This window comes from Mus caroli, chromosome 4 (assembly GCF_900094665.2).
Source record: "Mus caroli chromosome 4, CAROLI_EIJ_v1.1, whole genome shotgun sequence".
NCBI classification, from domain to species: Eukaryota; Metazoa; Chordata; class Mammalia; order Rodentia; family Muridae; genus Mus; species Mus caroli.
The window spans coordinates 145,657,671-145,669,339 of NC_034573.1; the positions used below are offsets into that span (position 1 = coordinate 145,657,671).

The 11,669-nt window shown below is 46.4% G+C and overlaps 1 protein-coding gene across 2 annotated transcripts in view; it reads right to left on the reverse strand.

Moving 5' to 3' along the window:
* Nucleotides 1-8,440, reverse strand: part of LOC110292190 (ATPase family AAA domain-containing protein 3) — a 20,701-nt gene extending 12,261 nt beyond the window's left edge. The window contains exons 1-7 of one of the 2 annotated variants that reach the window (XM_021159336.1): nucleotides 8,144-8,440; nucleotides 4,415-4,491; nucleotides 3,393-3,494; nucleotides 3,011-3,070; nucleotides 2,094-2,163; nucleotides 1,228-1,393; nucleotides 915-984 (exon numbers count right to left, since the gene is read on the reverse strand). In XM_021159336.1, coding sequence (XP_021014995.1) covers nucleotides 915-984; nucleotides 1,228-1,393; nucleotides 2,094-2,163; nucleotides 3,011-3,070; nucleotides 3,393-3,494; nucleotides 4,415-4,491; nucleotides 8,144-8,345 — 747 coding nt within the window. In that variant the 5' untranslated portion in view covers nucleotides 8,346-8,440. The remainder of the gene's footprint in view (nucleotides 1-914; nucleotides 985-1,227; nucleotides 1,394-2,093; nucleotides 2,164-3,010; nucleotides 3,071-3,392; nucleotides 3,495-4,414; nucleotides 4,492-8,143) is intronic. The other variant, XM_021159337.2, reaches the window with a different exon arrangement.
* Nucleotides 8,441-11,669: the final 3,229 nt, after the last annotated feature.

An 11,669-nucleotide genomic window follows, 5' to 3' on the forward strand; every position in this document is an offset into this window, starting at 1 on the left:
AAAAAAAAAAACAAAGCAAAAAAAAAGTTATCCTGGGCTGAAGCAATGGCTCAGCGGTTAAGAGCACTGACTGTTCTTCCAGAGGTCCTGAGTTCAATTCTCAGCAACCACATGGTGGCTCACAACCATCTGTAATGGGGTCTGATGCCTTCTTCTGGTATGTTTGAAGTCAGCTACAGTATACTTATGTATGATAATAAATAAATCTTTGGGCTGGAGGAATCAGGGACAGAGCAAGTGGGGCCATCTGGAGCCAGCGGGATTGACCAGAGTGAGCAGAGGTCCTAAAAATTCAATTCCCAGCAACCACATGAAGGCTCACAGCCATCTGTACAGCTGCAGTATACTCACATACATAAAATAAATAAATAAATCTTTTTAAAAATTTGTTATCACTACTTTCTCCCAAGGACACTGGAAAGTGACCTCTAGCCGTTCCCTACATCGGTGCCTGGAGGTAGGCTACTACCTGCCATGACTAGATGTGACTTGTCCTTCTAAGATTTATATGATAAGTACTTGGTATTATGCAATGCTGTAGTTTACAAAATATTAGAGAGTGGGGCCTAGAAGTCATTAGGTGGCACTATTCAGCCTTTCCAACACCAATTAACCTTCTTGTTTTGTACGTTAGTCGGCTTTGGGTAACATGTTAGAGCCACGTAAATTGGATTAAGAGAAGACTGAATTGTCTGAAATGCCCCTAAGCCCAAATACTTTATCAAGTCTCACTATAGTTCTTAAAGAGTATAATTACAGCTCATGTCCCTAATCTGAGCTGGCACAACAGAGATGAGTGTATCTGCAAGATATCAGGTATCCCCACAGCCAGCAGGTAACAGGGAAGTCCCTGGAGACTGTGCTCTAGAGCTTCCCCAGTAGTGTCACCCCTAGGGATATATGGTAGTACACACCGTAGCTGTCACTTTGTCCCAGTCTGTCACAAAGGCACGGAATCCTTCACCAAACAAGGTACCAGCTGTCCTGCATGAGGAAAAGTCACATGACACTCTAGAAGAGATACTGGGCAAGGGCAGAAAGAAACTAATAAAAGTCTCAGGTCAGTCTCAAAGACGAGTCTACCAAGGTGGGAGTATTAAAGAGCAGACCCAGAGCTGTAGGATAAGGAAGGATAGAGGCCCTTCATGACCTTCAGGGACTCGCTAGCTTGAGCTAGGAACTACAAGGCAGATGGACAGCAGGCACTAAGTTTTGGCTGATCCTTACCTGATAGACTCCAAGATGGTCTGGCGGTGCTCAGCAGCCTTGAGTCGAATCTGTTCCCGGATGATATCTGCATTCTCTCGATCAGCCTTGGCCCGTGCTCGGGCTTCAGCTTCCACCCGCAACATCTCGTTTTTATGCCGCAGCTCCATCTCGCGCTCCACAGTGGCTGTCCCACAAAAAGGCAAAGACAGTGGTCTTCAGCCCACATTGTACCTGCCTCTGTCCGCACTGCTGACATGCACACATAGACCTAGATACTGCATGGACCAGGGACAGCATTGTGTCACAGTGAACAACCCATACTTCACAGCAAACCCTCCTAGAAGACCCCTGAAATGGCCTGGACCACCTTTTGGATGACAATTTTAAAAACAAACAAAAAATGTGAATAATCAGGACAGAAACCTACTTGTACTGACATCTATCAGAATACCAGGAAGGTCATGAGAAGAAATAATGTGCACTTATTTGTCAGCAGTAAGAACCAAACACCCAGCAATGTGTCAATTGTCACTGCACAGTGACACCAACAAACTGCCTCAAACCTTTCCTGACAGACTCCTGGAGACAGGAGACGTTCTCCCTGCTGGGACGCATATGTGTAAAGTGGCAGGGTGGCCTGATGATGAATGAAGTCCTACCACAGGAGCTAACATGGGCAATTTTCCTATCTGAATCAACTAGTTCTAGACCTTTCTACTCAGGGGCCAGAGTTAGCTCTGTGAAACCGAGGTATCCACTGTGTCTGATATCAAAGCGCATACTGTAAATGCAGTCCTTATTTGTGATCTCAGTGAGTCTCTGTGGGGGCATTTCTTAAGGACTAAGATGCTCAACAAAGGCACCCATCCTTGGAGATCTCCTACCTCGCCGTATGGCCTCCTGCTTCTGCACAGACTCCTCTTGTTTCCTTAAATTCTCTTCATTCAGAAGTTGCTGAGAAGTCACATTAAAGTTAAAAGCTTTTGAGAATCAGAAAGACAACAAAAACCAAGCCAACAGGTTGCAGCTGCTCTAAGCCAGGAATGCTTCTGCCCACCTGAGGAATCCCAACTTTCTTGGGGCTCTAGCTGGTACACTCCAATGCAGACACATCTGATGTAGACCCAGGACATGCACACATTAAGAGACTGGCTTCAGAGCTGCCCCACCTGCTGAGGCAGAAGCAGCCTTTATAGCAGCTCACCAATGTGGTTCCTAAACCCCCAGGGCCTGTAGCTCTGCTCTATGACTCTTACAGAATTCTGATCTCTGCCAACTGAGATTAACAGCTATAATGCCCAGCAAACAAAACAGGAACATAAGCCTGAGGCTGCTGAGCTCCTATAGCGGGGATCCAGCATGGATCAAAGGAGGCCTATCTAGGTTTTGGACAGCCCAGGATCCCTGTCCTCCACCATTCACTGACCTTGCTAGTTAGACAGGTGCCCATCTAGCAAGAACCCTCAAGGGTAACTAAAACAAAATTAACAAAAAAATCCCCCAAAACCAACCCACTTCTACTGTGGGAGCATCACAAGAAGTTATGTGCATGGGCTTATTATATATGTGCTTGAATATGTCTATACACATGTGTATGTGTACAGCACATCTCTGCCTTTAGGTGCATGTCTGGGTACATCCATTGTGCACACAGGTCATGAATATGAACATGCCAGGGTCTATGTCTGAGAAAATCCACCCAGAACCAGCAACACTTGTATTCTTGTCTAAAACTCAGCTGCATAGTCTCCTATGTCACTCCAAGAACACTGCACGTTTCTCAGAGGTGTACCTTGCTTACCTGTTGTTTCAGCTGATCCTCATAGCGCTGTCGAGCTAGCTTATCCTGGTACTGGGCCCTCTAGGGGAGAAGACAGAAGTAAAGACTCGCTCTGGCTGGAGAAGCCACTAGAAGAATCAGAGAACATGATCTGGACCTACCCTGGGGTGGCTGCTGAGGTAAGCGACAGATGAGCTGCCACCTCCTACAAATATGTGGATACAGAACGGCTCTGTACCAAGGAGTCCATGGGTTCGAGGTTATTGTGTTTTGTTTGTTTTTACAATAGTGGTCCAGATCTCAGTACAGCAACCACCACTTTGTAAACCCTCGGTTAGTCAGTGAGTTAAAGATCCAGAGGGGTACCCCACTGTCCCACTCGCACTCCTGCCTGTGCACTCACAGCCTGGTGCTGTCGTGTCTCTTCAGTCAGGGTTTTCCTTCTTTCCTCAGCTTGCACACGGATCTGTTCACTCTTCAGCTGCTCTACGGCAGCTTCATACTCCTACAGAATACAGGAGAATCTGTGTAAGACTCACACCCTGGACAGCTATTCCATCGGGCTGCAGATTACAAAATGGCAGGATAGTAGTCATCTCCTACCCAGAGCTCAACTGTGTTGTCCAACAGACAAGGACTAAAGATGGAGGCTGTTCTGTGCTCACTGAAAACCCTGGCATCAAGTGTTCTTTTGAGTTTTGTTGTTTGTTTTTCAACACAGGGTTTCTGTGTAGCCCTGGCTGACCTGGAATGTCCTCTGTAACCAGGCTGTCCTGGAACTCAAGAAATCCACCTGCCTGTCTCCCAAGTGCTGGTATTAAAGGCATGCATGACTCCATCCAGCTTCAAGGATTCTTCTGAGCACAGAGAAATTAAAAAAAAAAAAAAAAAAACTAGGCATGGTGGTGCATACCTATAATCCTAGCACTTAAGAAGCTGAGACAGAAGGATTAAGGCCAGCTTGGGATACATAGAAAAACTCTCAGCCAGGGATATCATGGAGTATGAGGTATATTCCCAGCACTCTGGAGGTAGAGCAGACAAATCTCTGAGTTCAAGGCTAGCCTAGTCTACAGAGTGAAACCAGGATAGCCAGGGGTATACAGAGAAACCCTGTCTTGAAGGAAGGAAGGAAGGAAGGAAGGAAGGAAGGAAGGAAGGAAGGAAGGAAGAAAAAACCCATCTCAAAATAAAACAAAACAAAAAAAACCCCAAAAATTTCAAGAAAGATCCCTTGCCTCTAAGTCTAGATATTCCTCACCTACGACTTCCCTCTCAGGTACCTCTACTACAGGATCATAGCCAAATATGCTCAGCTTCCAGCCCTTACGTCCCCCAATTCGTTCATAGAATGGAGAACACATCCATAGTCTGTCATCTGTGACTGGTCCTCTCACACCCTCATGGCACTAGCCCACAGTTCACCTTGAGCTTGGACTGTTGTTCCAGCTGCAGTGTCTGCTCCTGCATCTGTGCAAGACTCAGTGCCTCCTTGGCATGGCCTGTAGAGTAGAAGGGAACAGAAGAGAGGGTATTAGTATGCTGCCAATAAACATTATCTGTGTGGCTAAAAATGGAACCTCTCACTCATGCCAAGGGGCTTTCTGAGAAACCGCAACACTCAGTGTTGGATCATTCATGTGCCTTCTCAGCCAGCCTCACCCCTGCCTAGATTCACAATAACCATTCCTTTCAAAGCTGCTGTCCCATCTCCAACAGAAAGCCTGGTGAGTTTGAATATGCAGCTTAGTTGTTACAGAGCTTGCCCAGCATGCAAAAAGTCCTAGGCTGGATCCCTAGCACCACACACAATCAAGAGTTGTGTGCATGCCTGTGATCCTAGTATTCGGAAGTTGGAAGTCAAAGGATCCTCAGCTGCATAGTGAGTTTGAGATAGCCCAGTAGCCATGAAACTTTGGGGGAAGGAGAACATGTAAGAGTTTAGTAAGTTCTCAAGGTCCCATCCCCAGGGGATCATCACATTGCCAAGAGCTCCATCAGAAAGATCACCACGCACTCATCTAGCATCAGACTGTGCAACTATAACATGTCAGGCATTTTCCAGTTAGGGAAGCAGAGCTCTAGCTGGTGTCTATATCTGTAACCATTAATGTTGCAAAAAACATGCAGGCAAAACAGAACAGGTAAGGATCAGATATCAGACAATGCGCCTAGGTTATTAATATCTTCTACATGTTTTGTGTGTCAGGGGGCACTGGTGTTTGTCAATACTTAGTGGGAAAGCCGGGCGTGGTAGTGCACGCCTTTAATCCCAGCACTTGGGAGGCAAAGACAGGTGAATTTCTGAGTTTGAGGCCAGCCTGGTCAACAGAATGGGTTCCAGGACAGCCAGGGCTACACAGAGAAACCCTGTCTTGAAAAAAAACCAAAAAAAAAAAAAAAAACGTAGTGGGGGAAAAACTTTACTTCTATTATATTCTAAAGAGGCCTAAGAAACAAGTTTCTAAATTTCCATGATAGTTTTCCATTACTAATACCTTATTGTAAAAACTTTCTACCACAGAAAAACATAGGAGTGAAGATCACCAAGGAAACCCATACCTAAAACAACAATGTCCCTGTTTTGCTATCCTAACCCTTACTTTCTATCCCCATGACTTTCTTGTATTTTTGAAGTCTTCAAAGTCAGCTGCAATTTCTTCATGTTACTTTCGAATGTCACAATCATGTCGTTAGCCAGAGCTTTATGACTCTTAGTGATATGAATATGGGGAGGGAAAATGGCCTAAGACAGGAGGCAACATGGCATGAGCATTCCACAGGTTTAGATGACCACGGCTGATGTCCTGATATTTGGGATCAATTTAGACAGAATATGCAGTTTGGCATGAACTCTACCAATGAGCAACAGTGTCAGAGCTTGGGAAGGACCTTCCAAGACAATCTTCTCCTAGACTCTCTGGTCTTCAGTGACCAGGACAGAAGACAAAAGAACTCACACCTGAGGAGAGAGAGAGCAACAAGGCACAGCCCTACACCAATTCAGAGAGTCAGCTGCGAGGCCAAGTGCTGAGCAGGTTATGACAATGGCCTCTGATACTCTGTCTCTCTTTTGACAGGACAGGGCTGGGGACAGAAGCACTCTTTGGGGTCTCATCTCAGCACAGTAGGCAGGAATGGAGGTGGCACAGTCCAACAAAACTGGGGCCAACCCCCAGTTCCTGTGTCTTCTTCATGTGGCTTTGGCAAGCTGAGCTAACTTCTCTGAGTCCATTTTCTTGTGAAGTGAGTCAGAATAGGTAAACTTCAGCACAGGTTTAGTGCCCACCTGAGACTGCCCTACAAGAAAAGGGCACAGACCTAGACAGCCCATGGGGGCATGCAGAACCCATGGAATTTGTTGCTGGCCCAGAAAAGAGAGCTCTGCTAAAGCATAGTAGGGGCCAGGGCACTGAACCTAGATAGCGCATGCTCTGGGCAAGCACTCCAGGACTGCCAGGACAGGTGCCTGAAGAGCAATTTACATGCAAGAGTAGTCAGGATGTAGCTGAGGGTTGGAACTACTGTTCTTCATAGTCTATATAACAGCCTGCATTAGTGAGACTAATAGCCAAGATTCAATTCTGAAACTCTAGGTGTGTCTAGAGAGTGATCTCCCCAACCCAGGAGTTACGAAGAGTTGTCCCCTACATAACAGTGTAACAGGACATGGGATCATCTGCCAAGTCTTCTAATACTGGAAATGCCTTGAAAACCAGCCACTTTTTCTCATTTCAACCCAATCACCGAGATTATCTAGCAAACACAATAGATTATTTACAAAATTATTAGCTCTGCTGGACCTCAAGAGACAGGTGACTCTGGACTTCAATCTGAAGGCTCTGAATGTCTATATGGAGATTTGAGTTTGTGGGGCTCAAGAGACCACTGCCAAAAGTGGACGGATCTCACAGTGTACCCCAACTAGCCTGGAACTTACTGTACAGAGCAGTCCAGCTTCAAACTCAGAGATCTGTCTGCCTCTGCCTCCCAAGTATTGGAATTAAAGGCATGAGCTCAAGACTTTTTTTTTTTTTTTTGCCCTACAAGAGCAGAGAATTGACTCACCAAGTGCCAGACTCTCTTTCAGAGTGTCTGCATATTATACCTATTTAAATTAGGGCTTCCCTATAGGATCTTTTGAAAAACAGAACCCAATCATATACACAAAATTGAGAATGGAAACATCCTTCAATAAGTATTCATTCAACAAAGCTGACACTTCAGGCTTTTTAAAAAAATTTTATGTATTTGAGTTTTTGCCTGCATATATGTATGTACATGTCTGGTACCCTTAGAAGCCAGAAGGTGCACAGAATTGAACACAGGTCCACTACAATAGCAACAAGTGCTCTTAGCCTTTCAGCCATCTCTGCAGACCCCTGCAGGCTCTTAAAAATATTTCAACTAGCTAGGCTAGGCTCAGGAGGAGGTGGAGCTGTGATTTCTCTGACAGCCTGGTCTCAGCCAGGGCTGCACAGTCTTTATAAAAAAAAACAAAACCAAAAACAAACAAACAAAACAAAATAATCAAAAAATCCACCTTACATTACACTTTGGCACAAACTGTCAACATCAAAACAAAAATGTCATCTGTTGGGAAAGTCCTGGCCTTTGGGATCCATCAATACTAAAATCTGTCTCAGAGAGGATCAACCTTTACAGACACTCTCACCTCACGTTCCACAGTGGAATGCTATCATCCAATAATAAACACGAAATCTACTATCTTCTTGCTAAGACCAAACGCCTTTCGAAAACGCTCCCCTTATTAAGTGAGAGATTACTATTAACTACCACAACATAGGATCGCCTGATCTGGCTATGACTTTTGGCCTGCACCACGTGGAGGCGGCTAGAAAGCCCAACAGTAAGTAGGTAAGGCCAACATTGACACAGGGTCTTTCCTACGACCTACGTGTTGACAGCTGCAAGTGCAAGAGGGTAGCAGGATCGGGGTCTCCCCAAATGCAGAACCGCTATGACCAAATGTCCCATAGCGGCCATTCAGGTCACCTGAAAGGTACGGCTGCGAACGACCACTGTGCTGCTAAGACGTCAAGGGGACCAAAGTCCTAAGGGCAGCTAGTGCCTCCGAGAGAAACCTCCCATTTCCCAGGGCCTCGGCCCGCCAAGCCCAGCCCGCGCACTCACGCGAGTGCTCCAACTCGCGCGCCGCTTTGGCCGCACGTTCCAGGCCCGTCGGGTCGAAGTTGCTCCATTTGTCCTTGGGCGATGGCCGGTCTCCCGCACCGCGGTCGCCGCCACCCTCCGCCCCAGGTTGAGCGGGCGGCAAGGGCAGCGGAGGCCCTGTGCCTTCGCCCTTGGGGCCCTTGATGCCGAAGAGCCACGACATGGTCTGCAAGCTCCGCGCGCCCTCGGCGGACCGTACTCGAGCGTGACTCGCGGGGCTACTTGCAGTCACCACGCGCCGCGGGCGCGACTAACTGCGCAGGCGCGACACACACCCCTTCCTTCTGGACGACGGAAACTTAGGAGGGTCAAGACCTTCTCAGCCACTGGATTGGCCGCTGAAATAGGGACGCCAGTGGCGTCGGTGACACTATTTGCCCATCTTTCTAAGGAGGCGGAACTGGACAGAGCTCCTGGACCAGGCAAAAAGGAACAAAGTTTTTGCGATGGGTGTGCCTTCATCCTAGAAAACTCTTTTTTTTTTTTTTTTTTTTAACGCAAAGGTGCTATTCCTATGTGGTCGTTCTGTACCTGTCGCTATAGGCATTTATGGAGACGCCCCAGCCACAGAGCCCACAGAAGATCAGAGACACTGGACTCACACCACGGAGGGTCGGAACTCTTCTGCTGTGAATCCTACCCAAAGAACAGAAGAGGAAGGGAAAACCTGAAGGTGGTGTGGGTCTCCCGGAGCTAATTTTTTCCGGACTTGAGATGCCTCAGGTCACTGCAACCAAGGGCGGAGTAACTGGGGTGAGGCCGCCAGCCGGGAGGCCGAGAGAAGGGGTGGCCCCGCGGCCCTGGCGCCCCTAGACCGGCCGGCCGCCCCTGCTGTGACCCCACGCCTTCTCGGAGCCGGATTCATGTATATCTGTGGTTGCTTTGAGCGTCTCCAGGCCAGCGGCTCGTACAGCCAAGCGTGAATAAGAATAAGAGGGATACTTAGGTCAGAGACTTAGGCGCATCTGACAAACAGTCCTGCACCATTCTGCTACGATTGCTCAGGCGGTATCTTGAGCCCCATCCTCTTTGGTGTTTTGGCAACTCACGGCGGCTATTGGCATGCTGCTGCTTTGCAGTACAAGCCAGAAAGCCAAGCAGACTCCCAGAGCCTGCAGAGTGTACATTACACTCAGGAGCTACTTAGAGTGAGGGCTGGTGCTCCAGGCTTGTGCTTATTAGCCGGTGAGCGCTTCTTGGGAGCCTGCTGATCCAGGTGCCTGCTCTGGACCTAGGGTTGACCTAACCTTTGGGCAAGTGGAAGGTAGCATGGACAGTGGCAGTTGTCACTAGGAACCCACATTTACCAAAGTCAGCGTCTTGGGTCCAGGCATCTTTCATAAAACTGGTTGAGTTCATAGAATTGTTTGGACTGGTTTTTAACACTGGACAAAAGGCAATTTTAAATGATAGAAAAGGAAGTTTAAGGTTTATTATTAGTAGTATTTATTTTTTATAAAACTTTAATTTTTTAAAATCTTACTATTAATGATAATTCTTGAGTGCTGTAACCTCCCTTATAGCCCACCACCCACCAGAGATAGTGGAAAAAGGATACGGGGGAAGTAGACCTGTTTAGAAATGGTTCTTTAGAACAACTCCTGTCTATGTTGTCTGAAAATCAACTTCACTTCACAGGTTAACAGCAGCAGCTCTATCCATTCCCATACACTTCACAGACACACTAACAGTCCAGTTCGATAGTCTGGATGACAAACATGAGTCAGCAGTGGTGACACAACCTAACAGAGACAGCCAGGCCACCGCCTCTATAGGAGGGACCAAGAGGAATGCCAAGAGACGTTCTCAACTAGGCCTCTCTCTTTGCAACAAATATCAGCAAAGATGTGTTGTACAGCTAGCTCAATAAGCAAGTCTAGCTCTGCTTCTGTCACTGTCCAGTGTTTTTTTGATATAAGGTTTCTTTGAGCTCTGGCTCTCGTGGAACTTAGACCGCAGATCAAACTGTCCTGGAACTCAGAAATCTGCTGCATCCCAAATGCTTGGATTAAAGGTGTAGGTCACCACCATTTGTCTTAAATTTAAATAATAAGATTATTCTACCTGTGATCCCTGTTCCCCAACAAAACCAAATGAGTTTCCTAGCAATAGCCAGGCATCACTCATTGGCCATAAGGGTGTTTGTTTGTTTGTTTGTTTGTTTGTTTGTTTTTAAATGGACAAACCACATCTCTCATAACAGTCGCCTTTGAGCTTAGATGGGTAAGTAAGGAGGGTCAGAGCTTTTAAAGCCACACCTTTCAGTCTTTTGCTGTATTTGGTAAGCACATAACCTTTATAAAATTCTGAATCTGAATCTTGACTTTTTCAATTTTTTTTTTTTAAAGCGTGGGCCTAGAGAACGGCTTCGTGGCTAAGAAGAGTATACACCGCTCTTCTAGGGGACTTGAGGTTTATTTCCAGCAACAGCATCAAGCTTCTCCCTGCTGTCTGTAACTCCTTTCTGAAGCCTCTCAACTCACAGATACATGTACAAACCCACACAGGTCATGAACACTATTAAAATTAAACATATTTTTTAAGTATTAGGATGAAGCAGGTGGGAGGATCACTTGAGCCCAGGAGTTCGGTTAGGCTGAGCCATATAGCAAGATTTCGCATTGAAAAAAAGAAGAAAAGAAAGAGAAGGAGAAAAGAAAGTGAGACAAGTCTGGGAAGGTTGGCAAGACCCTGTGTCAGATAGCAGGGGGGTTGATTGATTGATTGATTGATTGATTGCCATTAAGAGGGCAGAGGTATACCCTCTCCCTCTGATCAGCTAACTCTACACCTTACAGTCTGATAGAATGTAGACTGTCTCTGAGATTTAACTATTTATGGATAAATGTCTAGGACATAAGCTTTGGCTCATTCCCCGGCTAGTTTATAACATTATTCTATGTGTGCCACATGGCTGGTTACGACTCCTCGATTTGATGTGTCTGTCTGCTCAGAGTTCGGGTGAATCTCTTCCTGCACCTGACTCTATCCCAGAGTTCCTCTCTCCCTCCCTGACCTCCCAGCACCTTCTATTTTCTGCCTTAGCTAAAAGGCCCTCAGGTTTTTATTGACAGATGATGCTTCTACACAATACACAAGAGATTCTCTACACCTGATGGCTCCTTTAAATATGGCTCTGGTTGCAAGACCATATTTAATTGCAGTGGGCTAACTGGCATTTATGATAGGAACAGTTGATGATTAATCTTGTCCTGTTTCTGCCCAGAGACTTCACACCTCCCACAACACCTTGTCTCACCTGGGTCCTGCTCCCATCTGAAAGCTGAATCTCTTGGGGTTTGTCTGGTCTGCTATCTCACCACACTGTCCTCTTAGGGAAGTTATGATTGATTGGCTTGCTTGCTTGCTTTTCTTTCTTTCTTTCTTTTTTGGGCTTTTTTTTTTTTTTTTTTTTTTTGGTTTTTCGAGACAGGGTTTCTCTGTATAGCCCTGGCTGTCCTGGAACTCACTCTGTAGACCAGGCTGG